This window comes from Myxocyprinus asiaticus, chromosome 19, assembly GCF_019703515.2.
Source record: "Myxocyprinus asiaticus isolate MX2 ecotype Aquarium Trade chromosome 19, UBuf_Myxa_2, whole genome shotgun sequence".
NCBI classification, from domain to species: Eukaryota; Metazoa; Chordata; class Actinopteri; order Cypriniformes; family Catostomidae; genus Myxocyprinus; species Myxocyprinus asiaticus.
In genome coordinates, this window is record NC_059362.1 from 4,915,298 (window position 1) to 4,929,867 (window position 14,570).

The following is a 14,570-nucleotide window of genomic DNA, read 5'->3' on the forward strand; positions in this document are numbered from 1 at the left end:
TATGGATGTTAATAAGAAAAACATACCTATTATACAGTACATATTACAAATATACTGAATATAATGCATTATAACTTTTGCAGATAAAATTGGATGTTGATTGTGTTATAATGCATTATACTCTAAGGTATAACTATGAATATGTAATTATTATTATGCATTATAATTGTGTTAGTTACTATTATTTATGAGAAGTAATAACATATAATAAGGTGTATTATGAGACATTACTAATGCATTATAATGCCTTTACAATGCATTATAAATATGGGCTTCTTAGAAAGTGTTACCAAGTTTGCTTTTTTTTGGGGATAATTATTCCTTTAAAACCTCCAAAAGAACTGCAGTCACCAGTCAAACCCAGACATCTGTGGAGTGACTTAGAAATCAGTGTTTGCAGAAGTACAATATAAAGGTTTTGTTAAATGATTATGTAGTCACTGGGTCAGCTGTGGTGTGTGCGCACGTGTTATAAAACTCGTTTTTGCCTTTTATGACATTTTTTCCTTTAGCCTGAGGACATAATCTCAGAATTAACCAATACAGCTGCACCCATATGAGACTAATTTGATGATGAATCAAAATTGACTTAGGTTACTTTTCTGGAATTATTTGAGCTAACAACAATCACAGACTTTATGGTGGGTTCAGTTTGTTCATTTTGCCATCATTTGCCATTTAGCTTGCGTCTTCTTTAATAAATGTATGGTAATTGCAAAGGTCCTGGAATCAATTGCACTTTGTCGTGGTTTATGTTTATACCTTTTTTATTATATGTTGGTCAGACAGCCCCTTCACATTTAAGTAGGTAGATCTTGGGGGTCCTGGGTAGCTCAGCGAGTATTGACGCTGACTACCACCTCTGGAGTCCTGAGTTTGAGTCCAGGGCATGCTGAGTGACTCCAGCCAGGTCTCCTAAGCAACCAAATTGGCCCGGTTGCTAGGGAGGGTAGAGTCACATGGGGTAACCTCCTCATGGCTGCTATAATGTGTGGTTCTCGCTCTCGGTGTGGCACGTGGTGAGTTGTGCGCGGATGCCGCGGAGAATAGCGTGAAGCCTCCACACGTGCTACGTCTCCGCGGTAACGCGCTCAACAAGTCAAGTGATAAGATGCGTGGATTTACGGCCTCAGACACGGAGGCAACTGAGATTCGTCCTCTGCTACCCAGATTGAGGTGTGTCACTACGCCACCATGAGGACTTAGAGTGAATTGGTAATTGGGCATTCCAAATTGGGGAGAAATCGGGTAGATCTTGACTAAGAAACAATATGCGCTAGACTTTATACTGACAAAAGTGTGCCGTGCGACATTAATTGTCCAAATGGGAAAGGTTATCAACCAAAAATTTAATAATAACAGATAATGGCTGTTTATAGGCCTTGTTGATGTATTGGTTAGACAAATATATGTTAAGTGTCCTGATTAACCTGCTAGTGTTTATTTTATGCGATAATGAACAGCTGACTGTACTATATCCTGCATATTACAAGACATCTTGTCAAATAAATAAATGCAATTGTGGCCAAAAATATTGGCACCCTTGGGAAATATGAGCAAAGAAGGCTGAGAAAAAATATGCCTTTATTGTTTAGCTTTTTGATCTTCCATTCAAAATATTCACAAAAATCTATCCTCTAATGCACAAAAAACTATTTTTGTAAAGGGTCCACATCGGGCTTTAAGTAGTGCATAGGGGGGCCACATTGTATTCCTTTTGCGATGCAATGTTCCGCAATGATTTGGTTTTTGTATCTTTTAAGCCCAGAAATAGCTGTGTACTCAATTTTCTGAAGTGTATATGTGACTAACGGGACTATTCTGCAATTGCCTAAAGTATTATATTGCTCTACAAAGGCAGACACTTTTCTATCAGGCATTAAAAACTGAAAGGCTGAGCTTATTATAAATGATTTTAACATCTCTACTTCCCTGTTAATTTATTATTCAATTTAACACACTCTACATCAGTGGTCTGTTTAAAAAAAAAAAAAAAAAAAAAAAAAAAGGAAAATTTGTAGAACTTTTAATGTTTGTCACAAAGTGGGCATGTTTACTTATTCCCAAAATATTACCCGTTTACATGCTAAAAGGGTCATGATGCAGGTCACGTCAATGGTTTGACTTTCCATTCAGCACACAACTGAATAAAACAGGCTGCATGACTATGATAAATGATTACTGCAAGAGTTAGATTAACATACAGATGTGAGGGGACTTCAACATTTCTAAATTCTCACAAATAAAAAAAATACATATTCTTCTCTCGCTTGCTTTTGCTCGCATGTCAATGATTACCCCTCTGCGTGTCAGTGATGCCGAGATCTACTTTTATATTTAATTTCATCACTGAGAAGGTTTACCTGCAAACTTAGTAGCACCAAACCAAGCATCCTCAAGAATGGGCACAGAGTGGGTGTAGAACACTTTTTTCCTTGAGCAGAATATTGCACTAGAGATTGCTAAGTTTGTTCAATGGGGAAAGCAAGAGCTAGAAAGAGCGAACTTGCGTGCATGGTTGCTAGTTTGCACAACATAAGTGCAGCTCAAAAGTTTGCATACCCTGGCAGAAATTGTGAAATTTTGCCATTGATTTTGAATCTTTTATTTAAGGATAGTGATCATATGAAGCCATTTATTATCACGTAGTTGTTTGGCTTCTTTTTAAATCATAATGATAACAGATTATATAACAGATAATTAGTCAATGAGTTTGTTAGCTCTCACGTGGATGCACTGAGCAGGCTAGATACTGAGCCATGGGGAGCAGAAAAGAACTGTCAAAAGACCAGCGTAACAAGGTAATGGAACTTTATAAAGATGGAAAAGGATATAAAAAGATATCCAAAGCCTTGAAAATGCCAGTCAGTACTGTTCAATCACTTATTAAGAAGTGGAAAATTCAGGGATCTCTTGATACCAAGCCAAGGTCAGGTAGACCAAGAAAGATTTCAGCCACAACTGCCAGAAGAATTGTTCAGGATACAAAGAAAAACCCACAGGTAACCTCAGGAGAAATACAGGCTGCTCTGGAAAAAGATGGTGTGGTTGTTTCAAGGAGCACAATACGACGATACTTGAACAAAAATGAGCTGCATGGTCGAGTTGCCAGAAAGAAGCCTTTATTGTGCCAATGCCACAAAAAAGCCTGGTTACAGTATGCCCGACAACACCTTGACATGCCTCACAGCTTCTGGCACACTGTAATTTGGAGTGACGAGACCAAAATAGAGCTTTATGGTCACAACCATAAGCGCTATGTTTGGAGAGGGGTCAACAAGGCCTATAGTGAAAAGAATACCATCCCCACTATATAAACATGGTGGTGGCTCACTGATGGTTTGGGGTGGGGGGGGGTGAGCTCTAAAGGCATGGGGAATCTTGTGAAAATTGATGGCAAGATGAATGCAGCGTGTTTTCAGAAAATACTCGCAGACAATTTACATTCTTCTGTACAAAAGCTGCGCATGGGAGGCTCTTGGACTTTCCAGCACGACAATGACCGTAAGCACAAGGCCAAGTTGACCCTCCAGTGGTTACAGCAGAAAAAGGTGAATGTTCTGGAGTGGCCATCACGGTCTCCTGACCTTAATATCATCGAGCCACTCTGGGGAGATCTCAAACGTGCAGTTCATGCAAGACGACCAAAGACTTTGCATGACCTGGAGGCATTTTGCCAAGATGAATGGGCAGCTATACCACCTGCAAGAATTTGGGGCCTCATAGACAACTATTACAAAAGACTGCACGCTGTCATTGATGCTAAAGGGGGCAATACACAGAATTAAGAACTAAGGGTATGCAGACTTTTGAACAGGGGTCATTTAATTTTTTTTTGTTGCCATGTTTTGTTTTATGATTGTGCCATTCTGTTATAACCTTCAGTTAAATATGAATCCCATAAGAAATAAAAGAAATGTGTTTTGCCTGTTCACTTATGTTTTCTTTAAGAATGGTACATATATTACCAATTCTCCAAGGGTATGCAAACTTTTGAGCACAACTGTATAACATTAGGTGGGATATTTCCAATTTGCACAAGTATAAATCTCAAATTATCTGGCAACCCTGAACATGTTAAACGCTTGTGTAGGCACGTTAGGTCCCAGTGCAAGATAACTGAAATATCCAATGAAAAAAAAAAACGCTTTTAGGATAAATGAGCCACGGGCTACATTAAACCATGTGTAGGGCCGGTCTGCTCTAATGGATATCAAACAATCACAAACAACACAAGTTTTACCAAAAACAAATGTTTTTGTCAAATATACAGGTGCATCTCAATAAATTGGAATGTCGTGGAAAAGTTCATTTATTTCAGTAATTCAACTCAAATTGTGAAACTCGTGTATTAAATAAATTCAATGCACACAGACTGAAGTAGTTTAAGTCTTTGGTTCTTTTAACTGTGATGATTTTGGCTCACATTTAACAAAAACCCACCAATTCACTATCTCAAAAAATTAGAATATGGTGACATGCCAATCAGATAATCAACTCAAAACACCTGCAAAGGTTTCCTGAGCCTTCAAAATGGTCTCTCAGTTTGGTTCACTAGGCTACACAATCATGGGTAAGACTGCTGATCTGACAGTTGTCCAGAAGACAATCATTGACACCCTTCACAAGGAGGGTAAGCCTCAAACATTCATTGCCAAAGAAGCTGGCTGTTCACAGAGTGCTGTATCCAAGCATGTTAACAGAAAGTTGAGTGGAAGGAAAAAGTGTGGAAGAAAAAGATGCACAACCAACCGAGAGAACCGCCTTATGAGGATTGTCAAGCAAAATCGATTCAAGAATTTGGGTGAACTTCACAAGGAATGGACTGAGGCTGGGGTCAAGGCATCAAGAGCCACCACACAAAGACGTGTCAAGGAATTTGGTTACAGTTGTTGTATTCCTCTTGTTAAGCCACTCCTGAACCACAGACAATGCCAGAGGCGTCTTACCTGGGCTAAGGAGAAGAAGAACTGGACTGTTGCCCAGTGGTCCAAAGTCCTCTTTTCAGATGAGAGCAAGTTTTGTATTTCATTTGGAAACCAAGGTCCTAGAGTCTGGAGAAAGGGTGGAGAAGCTCATGGCCCAAGTTGCTTGAAGTCCAGTGTTAAGTTTCCACAGTCTGTGATGATTTGAGGTGCAATGTCATCTGCTGGTGTTGGTCCATTGTGCTTTTTGAAAACCAAAGTCACTGTACCCGTTTACCAAGAAATTTTGGAGCACTTCATGCTTCCTTCTGCTGACCAGCTTTTTAAAGATGCTGATTTAATTTTCCAGCAGGATTTGGCACCTGCCCACACTGCCAAAAGCACCAAAAGTTGGTTAAATGACCATGGTGTTGGTGTGCTTGACTGGCCAGCAAACTCACCAGACCTGAACCCCATAGAGAATCTATGGGGTATTGTCAAGAGGAAAATGAGAAACAAGAGACCAAAAAATGCAGATGAGCTGAAGGCCACTGTCAAAGAAACCTGGGCTTCCATACCACCTCAGCAGTGCCACAAACTGATCACCTCCATGCCACGCCGAATTGAGGCAGTAATTAAAGCAAAAAGAGCCCCTACCAAGTATTGAGTACATATACAGTAAATGAACATACTTTCCAGAAGGCCAACAATTCACTAAAAATGTTTTTTTTATTGGTCTTATGATGTATTCTGATTTTTTGAGATAGTGAATTGGTGGGTTTTTGTTAAATGTGAGCCAAAATCATCACAATTAAAAGAACCAAAGACTTAAACTACTTCAGTCTGTATGCATTGAATTTATTTAATACACGAGTTTCACAATTTGAGTTGAATTACTGAAATAAATGAACTTTTCCACGACATTCTAATTTATTGAGATGCACCTGTATGTGTGGCACAATTATTGCCACCCTTTTATTCAATACTTTGTGCAACCTCCCTTTGCCAAGATAACAGCTCTGTGTCTTCTCCTTTAATGCCTAATGAGGTTGGAGAACACATGGCAAGGGATCTGATACCATTCCTCCATAAAGAATCTCTCCAGATCCTTCAAATTCTGAGGTCCATTCTGGTGGACTCTCTTCTTCAGTTCAACCCACAAATGTCCTATGGGGTTCAGGTCAGGGGACTGGGATGGGCATGGCAGAACCTTGATTTTGTGGTCAGTGAACCATTTTTGTGTTAATTTTGATATGTGTTTTGGATCATTGTCTGGCTGGAAGATCCAACCAGGGCCCATTTTAAGCTTTCTGGCAGAGGCAGTCAGGTTTTGATTTTTTATCTGTTGGTATTTGATAGTCCATGATGTCATGTATCCGAACAAGATATCCAGCACCTCTGGCATAAAAACACCCCCACAACGGTAAAGATCCACCACCATATTTAAGAGTGGGCATGAGGTACTTTTCCATATGGGCATGAGGTACATTACCTCTCTGTGCGCCAAACTCATCTCTGCTGCCAAAAAGCTCTATTTTTGTTTTATCTGATTTGAAGTTCCAGTAGTGTCTGGCAAACTGAAGACACGTTGTTGGATGAGAGCAGAGGCTTTTGTGTGATGTAGGTGATGTCTGATTGTAGTTTTGGAGACTTTCTAATATCTGCAGTTCTCCAGCTGTGGTCCTTGGCAAATTTTTGGCCACTCGAAACATCCTCACCATGCGTGGAGACAATATAGACACACGTCCTCTTCCAGGCTGATTCTTAACATCATTGTTGATTTGTTGATTTGATTTGAACTTAATTATTGCCCTGATGATGGAAATAGTCATTTTCAATGCTTTAGCTATTTTCTTATAGCTACTTCCCATTTTGTAAAGCTCAACAACCTTTTGCCGCACATCAGAACTTTATTCTTTGGTCTTACCCATTGTGATGGATGACTAAAGGAACTTGGCTTGTGTGTTACCTAATATTTATAACCCTGTGAAACAGGAAGTCATGGCTGAACAATTTTATGTTCCTAGTCACCCAGGTGTACAAAACTTTTTAAAATGAGTTTAAAAAAAGTAGTAAAGTAGTTTACTTCAATTAAAGGTTAGATTTTTTGTGAATATTTTGAATGAAAGTTAATGGATGAACAATTAAGACATCTTTTTCACAGCCTTCTTTGCTCTTATTTACCAAGGGTGACAATATTTTTGTATTGTCCACAACTGTACATGGACAACAGTATTGATACGATTCATGATTTTATTAGCTTGCTTGTAGAGACCATGGTCAGAGATCAGAGACAGAATGCTAGCACAGCCATGCATGAAACATAGATTGCCCCAAACAGGGTTGCCAAAGACAATGGTCATAATTCAGAAATATGTCGCCACCAAATGCAGCAGTTGACCAGTCAGAATCAAGTGTTCTAGAGAGCCATGTATTAATAATATTTCCATATGAGGAGCAAAAAGGCTTTTGTTTAGTCATTAATCAACACAATAATTAGGGTTCATAAGCCAGTGGTCCGTTTCTACCCACAGACACATATACTACATAAGTATTTAATAATGGTGAGATAAACGTTCAAAGGGCCGCGATTGGTGTGGTATGTGGGTGGTTTATGTGAATGATGTGTGATTCAGTTGTTTTGTGTTTTCCGCAGGCATTCACTGCACGCATGGCTTCAACCGCACAGGCTTTTTAATATGTGCCTACCTGGTGGAGAAAATGGACTGGAGGTACAATAACATACATGCAATCACCCAATGAACACCTGCAGAAAATATACCTTATGTCACAGTAGAAGTAATTTTATGTCACAGTAAAGGTATATATATCTCAATATAGTTATTTTTGTTGAAAATGCAACAAAGTTTTTTTTATATATTAGATAACCAAATGGTAATGCCCATGTTTTGATAAAATTGTGAATTCAATTTTCTTTTTTTTTTTTTTTTTTTTTTTTGCTATTTTCTCTTTTTATTTGGAACTTTTAGGACGTTTAATAAGAGATAACACTTGAGTTCAAAACAAAAGAATCAGAGCCATTATACTGAATCTGATAATAAAAATAAATTAGTACATCTGATTGGAAGAGCCTGTTAAGCCAAAAATATACTTCGGTCAGACACGAACGTTAGGCATTTGCGTACAAGATGCATGACTCAAATTTCGTCATCAGCCGAGTGCTCGAGCACTGAACGTGTGCGGCCCGCTTTTTCTAACTGCCATAACTCTAAACACACAGTATGTGCATGTACCTGGAATTATTTGCACTCATTTAAGGGTCCACAAGATGGCAACCCTCACAGTTGAGCTGTTGCTGTCACGAAGCAGCGTAAGAAGATGATGTAATCACCGCGAAACAACAGAAGACGAATGTGGAAATAACAGCAGAGGATGAGCGCGTGTGTGAAGAGGTCAGGAGATATCCGCAACTTAAGTTTGAAGGAATATAAAGACATGTTTATGTGTCTAAACTCTTAAAGATAAATAGTCCAGTCTCTCATGCACCAGCCACCTGTGTATGCACACACAGTCAAATGAAGTAGACTTTAAAAGGCAAGCGTTCAACTGTACGCAGACGCCAAGTGATCATGTCAAAACCGAAGTATACTTTGGGCTTTAGAAGAGTTATTTATTAACATATAATTTATTAACATATTAAGATATGTCTGCCTGACAACGCACATTAGTTGAATGACATTTGCTGAATAGTAAAATTGACTATTTTTTTCTTAAATGTCTAATACATTTTTATGGTTCAGGCTCTTGGCAGCCAATACAGTTGAAGTCAGAAGTTTACATACACTTAGGTTGAAGTCATTAAAACTCATTTTTTAACCACTCCACAGATTTATTATTAGCAAACTATAGTTTTGACAATCATTTAGGACATCTTTGTGCATGACATGAGTAATTTTTCCAACAATTGTTTACAGACAGATTGTTTCACTTTTAATTGACTATATCACAATTCCAGTGGGTCAGAAGTTTACTTACACTAAGTTATCTGTGCCTTTAAGCAGCTTGGAAAATTCCAGAAAATGATGTCAAGCCTTTACACAATTAGCCAATTAGCTTCTGATAGGAGGTGTACTGAATTGGAGGTGTACCAGTGGATGTATTTTAAGGCCTACATTCAAACTCAGTGCCTCTTTGCTTGACATCATGGAAAAATCAAAAGAAATCAGCCAAAAAATTGTGGACCTCCATAAGTCTGGTTCATCCTTGGGAGCAATTTCCAAATGCCTGAAGGTACCACGACGCATTCTGTCTCCTAGAGATGAACGTAGTTTGGTACGAAAAGTGCAAATCAATCCCAGAACAACAGCAAAGGACCATGTGAAGATGCTGGAGGAAACAGGTAGACAAGTATCTATATCCACAGTGAAACGAGTCCTATATCGACATAACCTGAAAGGCTGCTCAGCAAGGAAGAAGCCACTGCTCCAAAACCGCCATAAAAAAGCCAGACTACAGTTTGCAAGTGCACATGGGGACAGAGATCTTACTTTTTGGAGAAATGTCCTCTTGTCTGATGAAACAAAAATGTATATGTTTGGCCATAATGACCATCATTATGTTCGGAGGAAAAGGGTGAGGCTTGCAAGCTGAAGAACACCATCCCAACCGTGAATTTTTTCTCCTTTTTCTCTCCTTTTCTCCTCAATTTTTTTGACATTTCCAATTCTCAATATGCTCTAAGTCCTCGTGGTGGCGTAGTGACTCGCCTCAATCCAGGTGGCGGAGGACGAATCTCAGTTGCCTCTGCATCTTATCATGTGGCTTGTTGAGCACGTTACCGCTGAGACTTGGTGCGTGTGGAGGCTCACGCTATTCTCCGCGGCATCCACACAAGACTCACCACGCGCCCCACCAAGAGCGAGAACCACATTATAGCATCCACGAGGAGGTTAACCCAACGTGACTCTACCCACCCTAGCATCCGGGCCATTTGGTTGCTTAGGAAGCCTGACTGGAGTCACTCGGCACGGACATCTCACATTCTTAAAATAAAGTAGTGATCCTAAGTGAGCTAAGACAGGGAATATTTTCTACGATTAAATGTCAGGAATTGTGAAAAACAGAATTTAAATGTATTTGGCTAAGGTGTATATAAACTAATGACTTCAACTGTAATTCACTTTGCAAATGTTTATCCCCACTGCAAGTGAACCTGTATTTAATGTAGTCTGGGTTCATAGTTTCATGGATGAGGGCATCACACACACAAAACCTCTCCATGTTTACATCTGTCTAATTAACTAAATTCTACCAAATGGTGGATTAATTTGTGCCAAAATACTGTAGAGTTTGGGAGATTGGATATATGGCCTTTGGCGTCAACAGTAAATGGTATAGTTTTCGGTCCCACTTTATATTAGGTGTCTAACTACTATGTACTAACATTAAAGTACATACAATACAATGTTCTTACTGTGTAAATACATGTTGTGCTGCAACATTCTTATAAAATTCACATTTGCTGCTATTGAGGTACAGTTAGGGTTAAGAGTAGGAATAGGCCTAGGGTTTAGGGTAAGGGTTGGGGTAGGGTTAGGTTTAGGGGTAAGGTTATCAGTGTAACTACAGATGTAATTAAATGCAGCTACTTTAAATGTAAGTACAATGCAACAACACGTATGAACATAAGTACATACACACACTGCGTGCCCAATTATTAGGCAAATCAGTATTTTGATCTTATCATTATTTCCATGCACATTTTCCAACTCCAAACCATATAAACTTGAATGCTTATTGGATTCAATCATTTTCAGGTGGTATGTATTTGTGTCATGAGGGAGGGTGTGGCAAAAGTGACTAACACCTTATATCAAGGTGTGCATAATTATTAGGCAGCTTCATTACCTCAGGTAAAATGGGCCAAAAAAGAGATTTAACTGACACTGAAAAGTCAAATATTGTAAAATGCCTTTCAGATGGATGCAACACTCTTGAAATAGCTAAACTATTGAGGCATGACCACCGGACAATCAAACGTTTTGTTGCGAATAGTCAACGGGGCGCAAAAAAACGCATGGAGAAGAAAAGGTGCAAATTAACTGCAAAAGACTTGAGAAGAATTAAGCGTGAAGCTATCAGGAACCCATTATTCTCCAATGCTACCATATTCCAGAACTGCAACCTACCTGGAGTGTCCAGAAGTACAAGGTGCCAAGTGCTCTGAGACATGGCCAAGGTCAAGAAGGCTGAAACACGACCGCCTCTGAATATATTCACAAGTTGAAGCATCAAGATTGGGCAAAGAAATACATGGACAGATTTTTCAAATGTTATATGGACCGATGAAATGAGAGTGACTCTTGATGGACCAGATGGATGGGCCCATGGCTGGATCACTAATGGACACAGGGCACCACTTCAAGTCAGGTGCCAGCAAGGTGGCGGAGGGGTACTGGTATGGGCTGCTATCATTAAGGATGAGGTAGTTGGACCTTTTCGAGTTGAAGATGGACTGAAACTCAACTATCAAACCTACTGCCAGTTTCTAGAAAGTACTTTCATCAAGCAGCGGAAGAATTCCTCAGCATTTAAGAAGGCTATGATCTTTATGCAGGACAATGCTTCATCACATGCATCCAAGTACTCCACTGCTTGGCTAGCCAGCAAGGGCCTCAAAGATGCCCAAATAATGAATTGGCCCCCTTCCTCACCTGACTTAAATCCTACTGAGAACTTGTGGGCCCTTCTCAAATGTGAGATTTACAGTGAGGGAAGACAATACACTTCTTTGAACAGTATTTGGGAGGCTGTGGTTGCTGCTTCAGTGAAAGTTGATCGTGAACAGATCAAGAAACTGACAGGCTCCATGGATTGATGACTCATTGCAGTTATTGAAAAGAAGGGTGGCTATATTGGTCACTGAATATTTTTGAAAGGCCAAAAATGTTATTTAATTGTCATTTTGTGTTACTTATTTGTTGCACCTACTCTAAAAATTGAGAATAAACAATTGAGTTGGGAGATTTCTTTTTTTTTTTTTGTAATTTAGTTGCCTAATAATTGTGCACACTTATATATTCCCCTGATAAAGACAAAGCTCACTTTTTCTTTGTTTAACATTCAGGTTTGAGGTTCAATAACATTTTGGATTGACTGTGAGCATTGTGTTTGTTCAACAAACCACATGGTATGTGAATGGGTTGGGGCACCCCATTAAAAGAAGGAAGGTTATTACTTTTCTTAAACGTAAGAAATATGATATAGTGTTTCTTCAAGAAATGCATCTTTCCCCGCAGGAAGCTGAACAATTTGGGAAGATATGGGGTGGACATTTTTTTTTAGTGCTGGCTCAAGTAAGAGCAAGGGAGTCATTATATTGGTAAATAAACATCTACAATTCAAATGTCTCAACAGACTAAAGATAAATTAAGAAGAGTCATTATTGTATCAGCTGAAATTCAAGGGCAAAGGTTGATTTTGGCTAATATTTACGCACCTAACGCTGATGATCAGGGCTTTTTTTATAGATCTTGAGGGATGTTGCAAGTCGCTGGCACCCCTCATGATATAATATTGGGAGGAGACTTTAATCTTTTGATGGACTCAGTCCTTGATCACAGTGAAGCAAAAGTGTGTAAACCCCCTAGAGCAACATTGATGCTTCACAGGATGTGTAAAAATCTTGCTCTTACGGATATTTGTAGACTTTTAAACCCATCTGGTAGGGACTATACATTTTGTAGGGCCTTGGCCCACTTAAAATGGCAGCAGAGACCACATGGCCCTTTGTTCTATGATCAAAAGGATAGACATTGAACTCAGTTTCCCAGGATCCTTCACAAATTCACAACTGGATGCGAAGTCCCGCCCATGGACCCAGTCTCAAACGCCATTGGTTGAGCGGCCTACGACCGATGACTTCATCTCGTCAACGAAACCCGCGGACAGATGAATTTCGGGCTCTCTGTGCTAAGCTCTGCCTGGCTGTTAAGGGACATCTGTACTGTGCACGTACTGAAGGAGTTTTCCCTCCGTTTGGACTGAGAACAAAGAGACCACGTTTTTCTAACCTCACCATTTGGCCACGGTAGAGGAAGATTAACTTAGCTTTGTTCAAGTCATATTGTATACTTATATCAACCGGTTCAGTTTCACTGTAAAGCAACAGTGAATTTGTTTTGAAAAACGGAAAGGCGACCAGTTTCCCTTCTCCCTCTTTTTCATTCAACGTTGACTACCTTCTGCATTCTTCTCCATCGCTGGATCCGAAGAATAAAGCAGAGACGCGTCTTTTCGCTGACGAGCGTAAGACAAGGAACCACCCAGACCGTTTCTCCTGACCGCTCAATGCAACAGGAATTCCAACGGACAAACCTACTGAAATCACACAGGATTTCCCAAGTAAGGATTGATATCTGGGCAGATTTAGTTTAGAAACTGTGATTTTTCTTGTGAATCTAAATCGTATTTTTGATTCTAAATGCTGATGTTTTGAGTATATTTTTGTTTGTTAAACTCTGCTCGCTGCTTTGAGTTGGGAGATTTGTTTTAGTTTCTTTTGGGGTTACGTTTGTTTTGTTGAGTGATTTGAACTAGTAATTCAGTCCCGCTGTTACGAGCGGTTACCCTTAACTAAACTGCATGGATTTTTCCTCTCTCTCATTCTCTCTCTCTCTCACTGATATTCATTGAGTGAGCGGCGCCTCGGTTTGTGTTCGACTCAGGCTGGTGAACCAAATTCTCCCGCCTGTTTCGTCAGTTCCTTTGTGTGTCCGCTCATTTCCACCGCATGTGGTATCAGCTCCATTTTGGACTTAACCCTCCATTTTGAATCTGATCCTCCATTTTGATTCCTTTGTTACCACACCTGGACACACACACACACACACACACACTAGCATATAGCTCCACTGTTTGTTTAGGATTTCCTTGATTTTATTTTTGGAATATATTCGGATAGTATTGGGTGTGTTCACTGGCTGGTGAACCAAATTCTCCTGCCTGTTTCGTCAGTTCCTTTGTGTGTCCGCTCATTTCCACCCGCACGTGGTATTAGCTCCATTTTGGATTTAACCCTCCATTTTGAACCTGATCCTCCATTTTGATTCCTTTGTTACCACACCTGGACACACACACACACACTAGCATATAGCTCCACTGGTAGCTTAGGATATCCTTGATTTTATTTTTGGATTATATTCGGATAGTATTGGCTGTGTTCACTACTGCTTGATTATAATAAATCTTGTTGTATTATAATAAGTACTCCTGTTTGTTTTTGTTTGAATGTTGTGTTGAAGCCAACCTCTGCCACGTGAAGAACTCCCAAGTTACCTCAGAGAACTATTATGTTATTGGTGTTAGAAACTAACTGTAACTAGATTACTGTTGGATTTGTATACCAATAATTTAACTAGTTTTTCCCTTTTTTGATTATTTTGATTAACAATTAAGATACTCAACCTACAGGGTAGATTTTGTTTTATGAGACTCAATCAGTAACTTGCTATCATTTTTTTCTTTTCAAAGAGTGGTGCCCCGAGAATAGAGTTTAATGAATTAAATTCCATTTAATTACTATTTAGTTATTTAATTGTTATTTGATTATTCCATAATTGATAACAATTAATTATTGATTTTTTCTGTTAGTAAAACTGATTTAAACAACCAGTAGCACCTACAATTTTTTTCATCAGTCCATAA

General features: G+C 39.2%; 2 protein-coding genes across 3 annotated transcripts in view; one reads left to right on the forward strand and one right to left on the reverse strand.

Annotated features, from left to right (window-relative positions):
* pcmt (protein-L-isoaspartate (D-aspartate) O-methyltransferase) overlaps positions 1-14,570 on the reverse strand; it is a 623,660-nt gene that overhangs the window by 534,833 nt on the left and 74,257 nt on the right. The gene's annotated exons all lie outside the window — the stretch shown is intronic.
* The window catches only part of LOC127409895 (mRNA-capping enzyme), a 202,020-nt gene that overhangs the window by 28,848 nt on the left and 158,602 nt on the right, over positions 1-14,570 (forward strand). For both annotated transcript variants that reach the window (XM_051644849.1, XM_051644850.1), the window contains one exon: positions 7,561-7,636. In XM_051644849.1, coding sequence (XP_051500809.1) covers positions 7,561-7,636 — 76 coding nt within the window. The remainder of the gene's footprint in view (positions 1-7,560; positions 7,637-14,570) is intronic.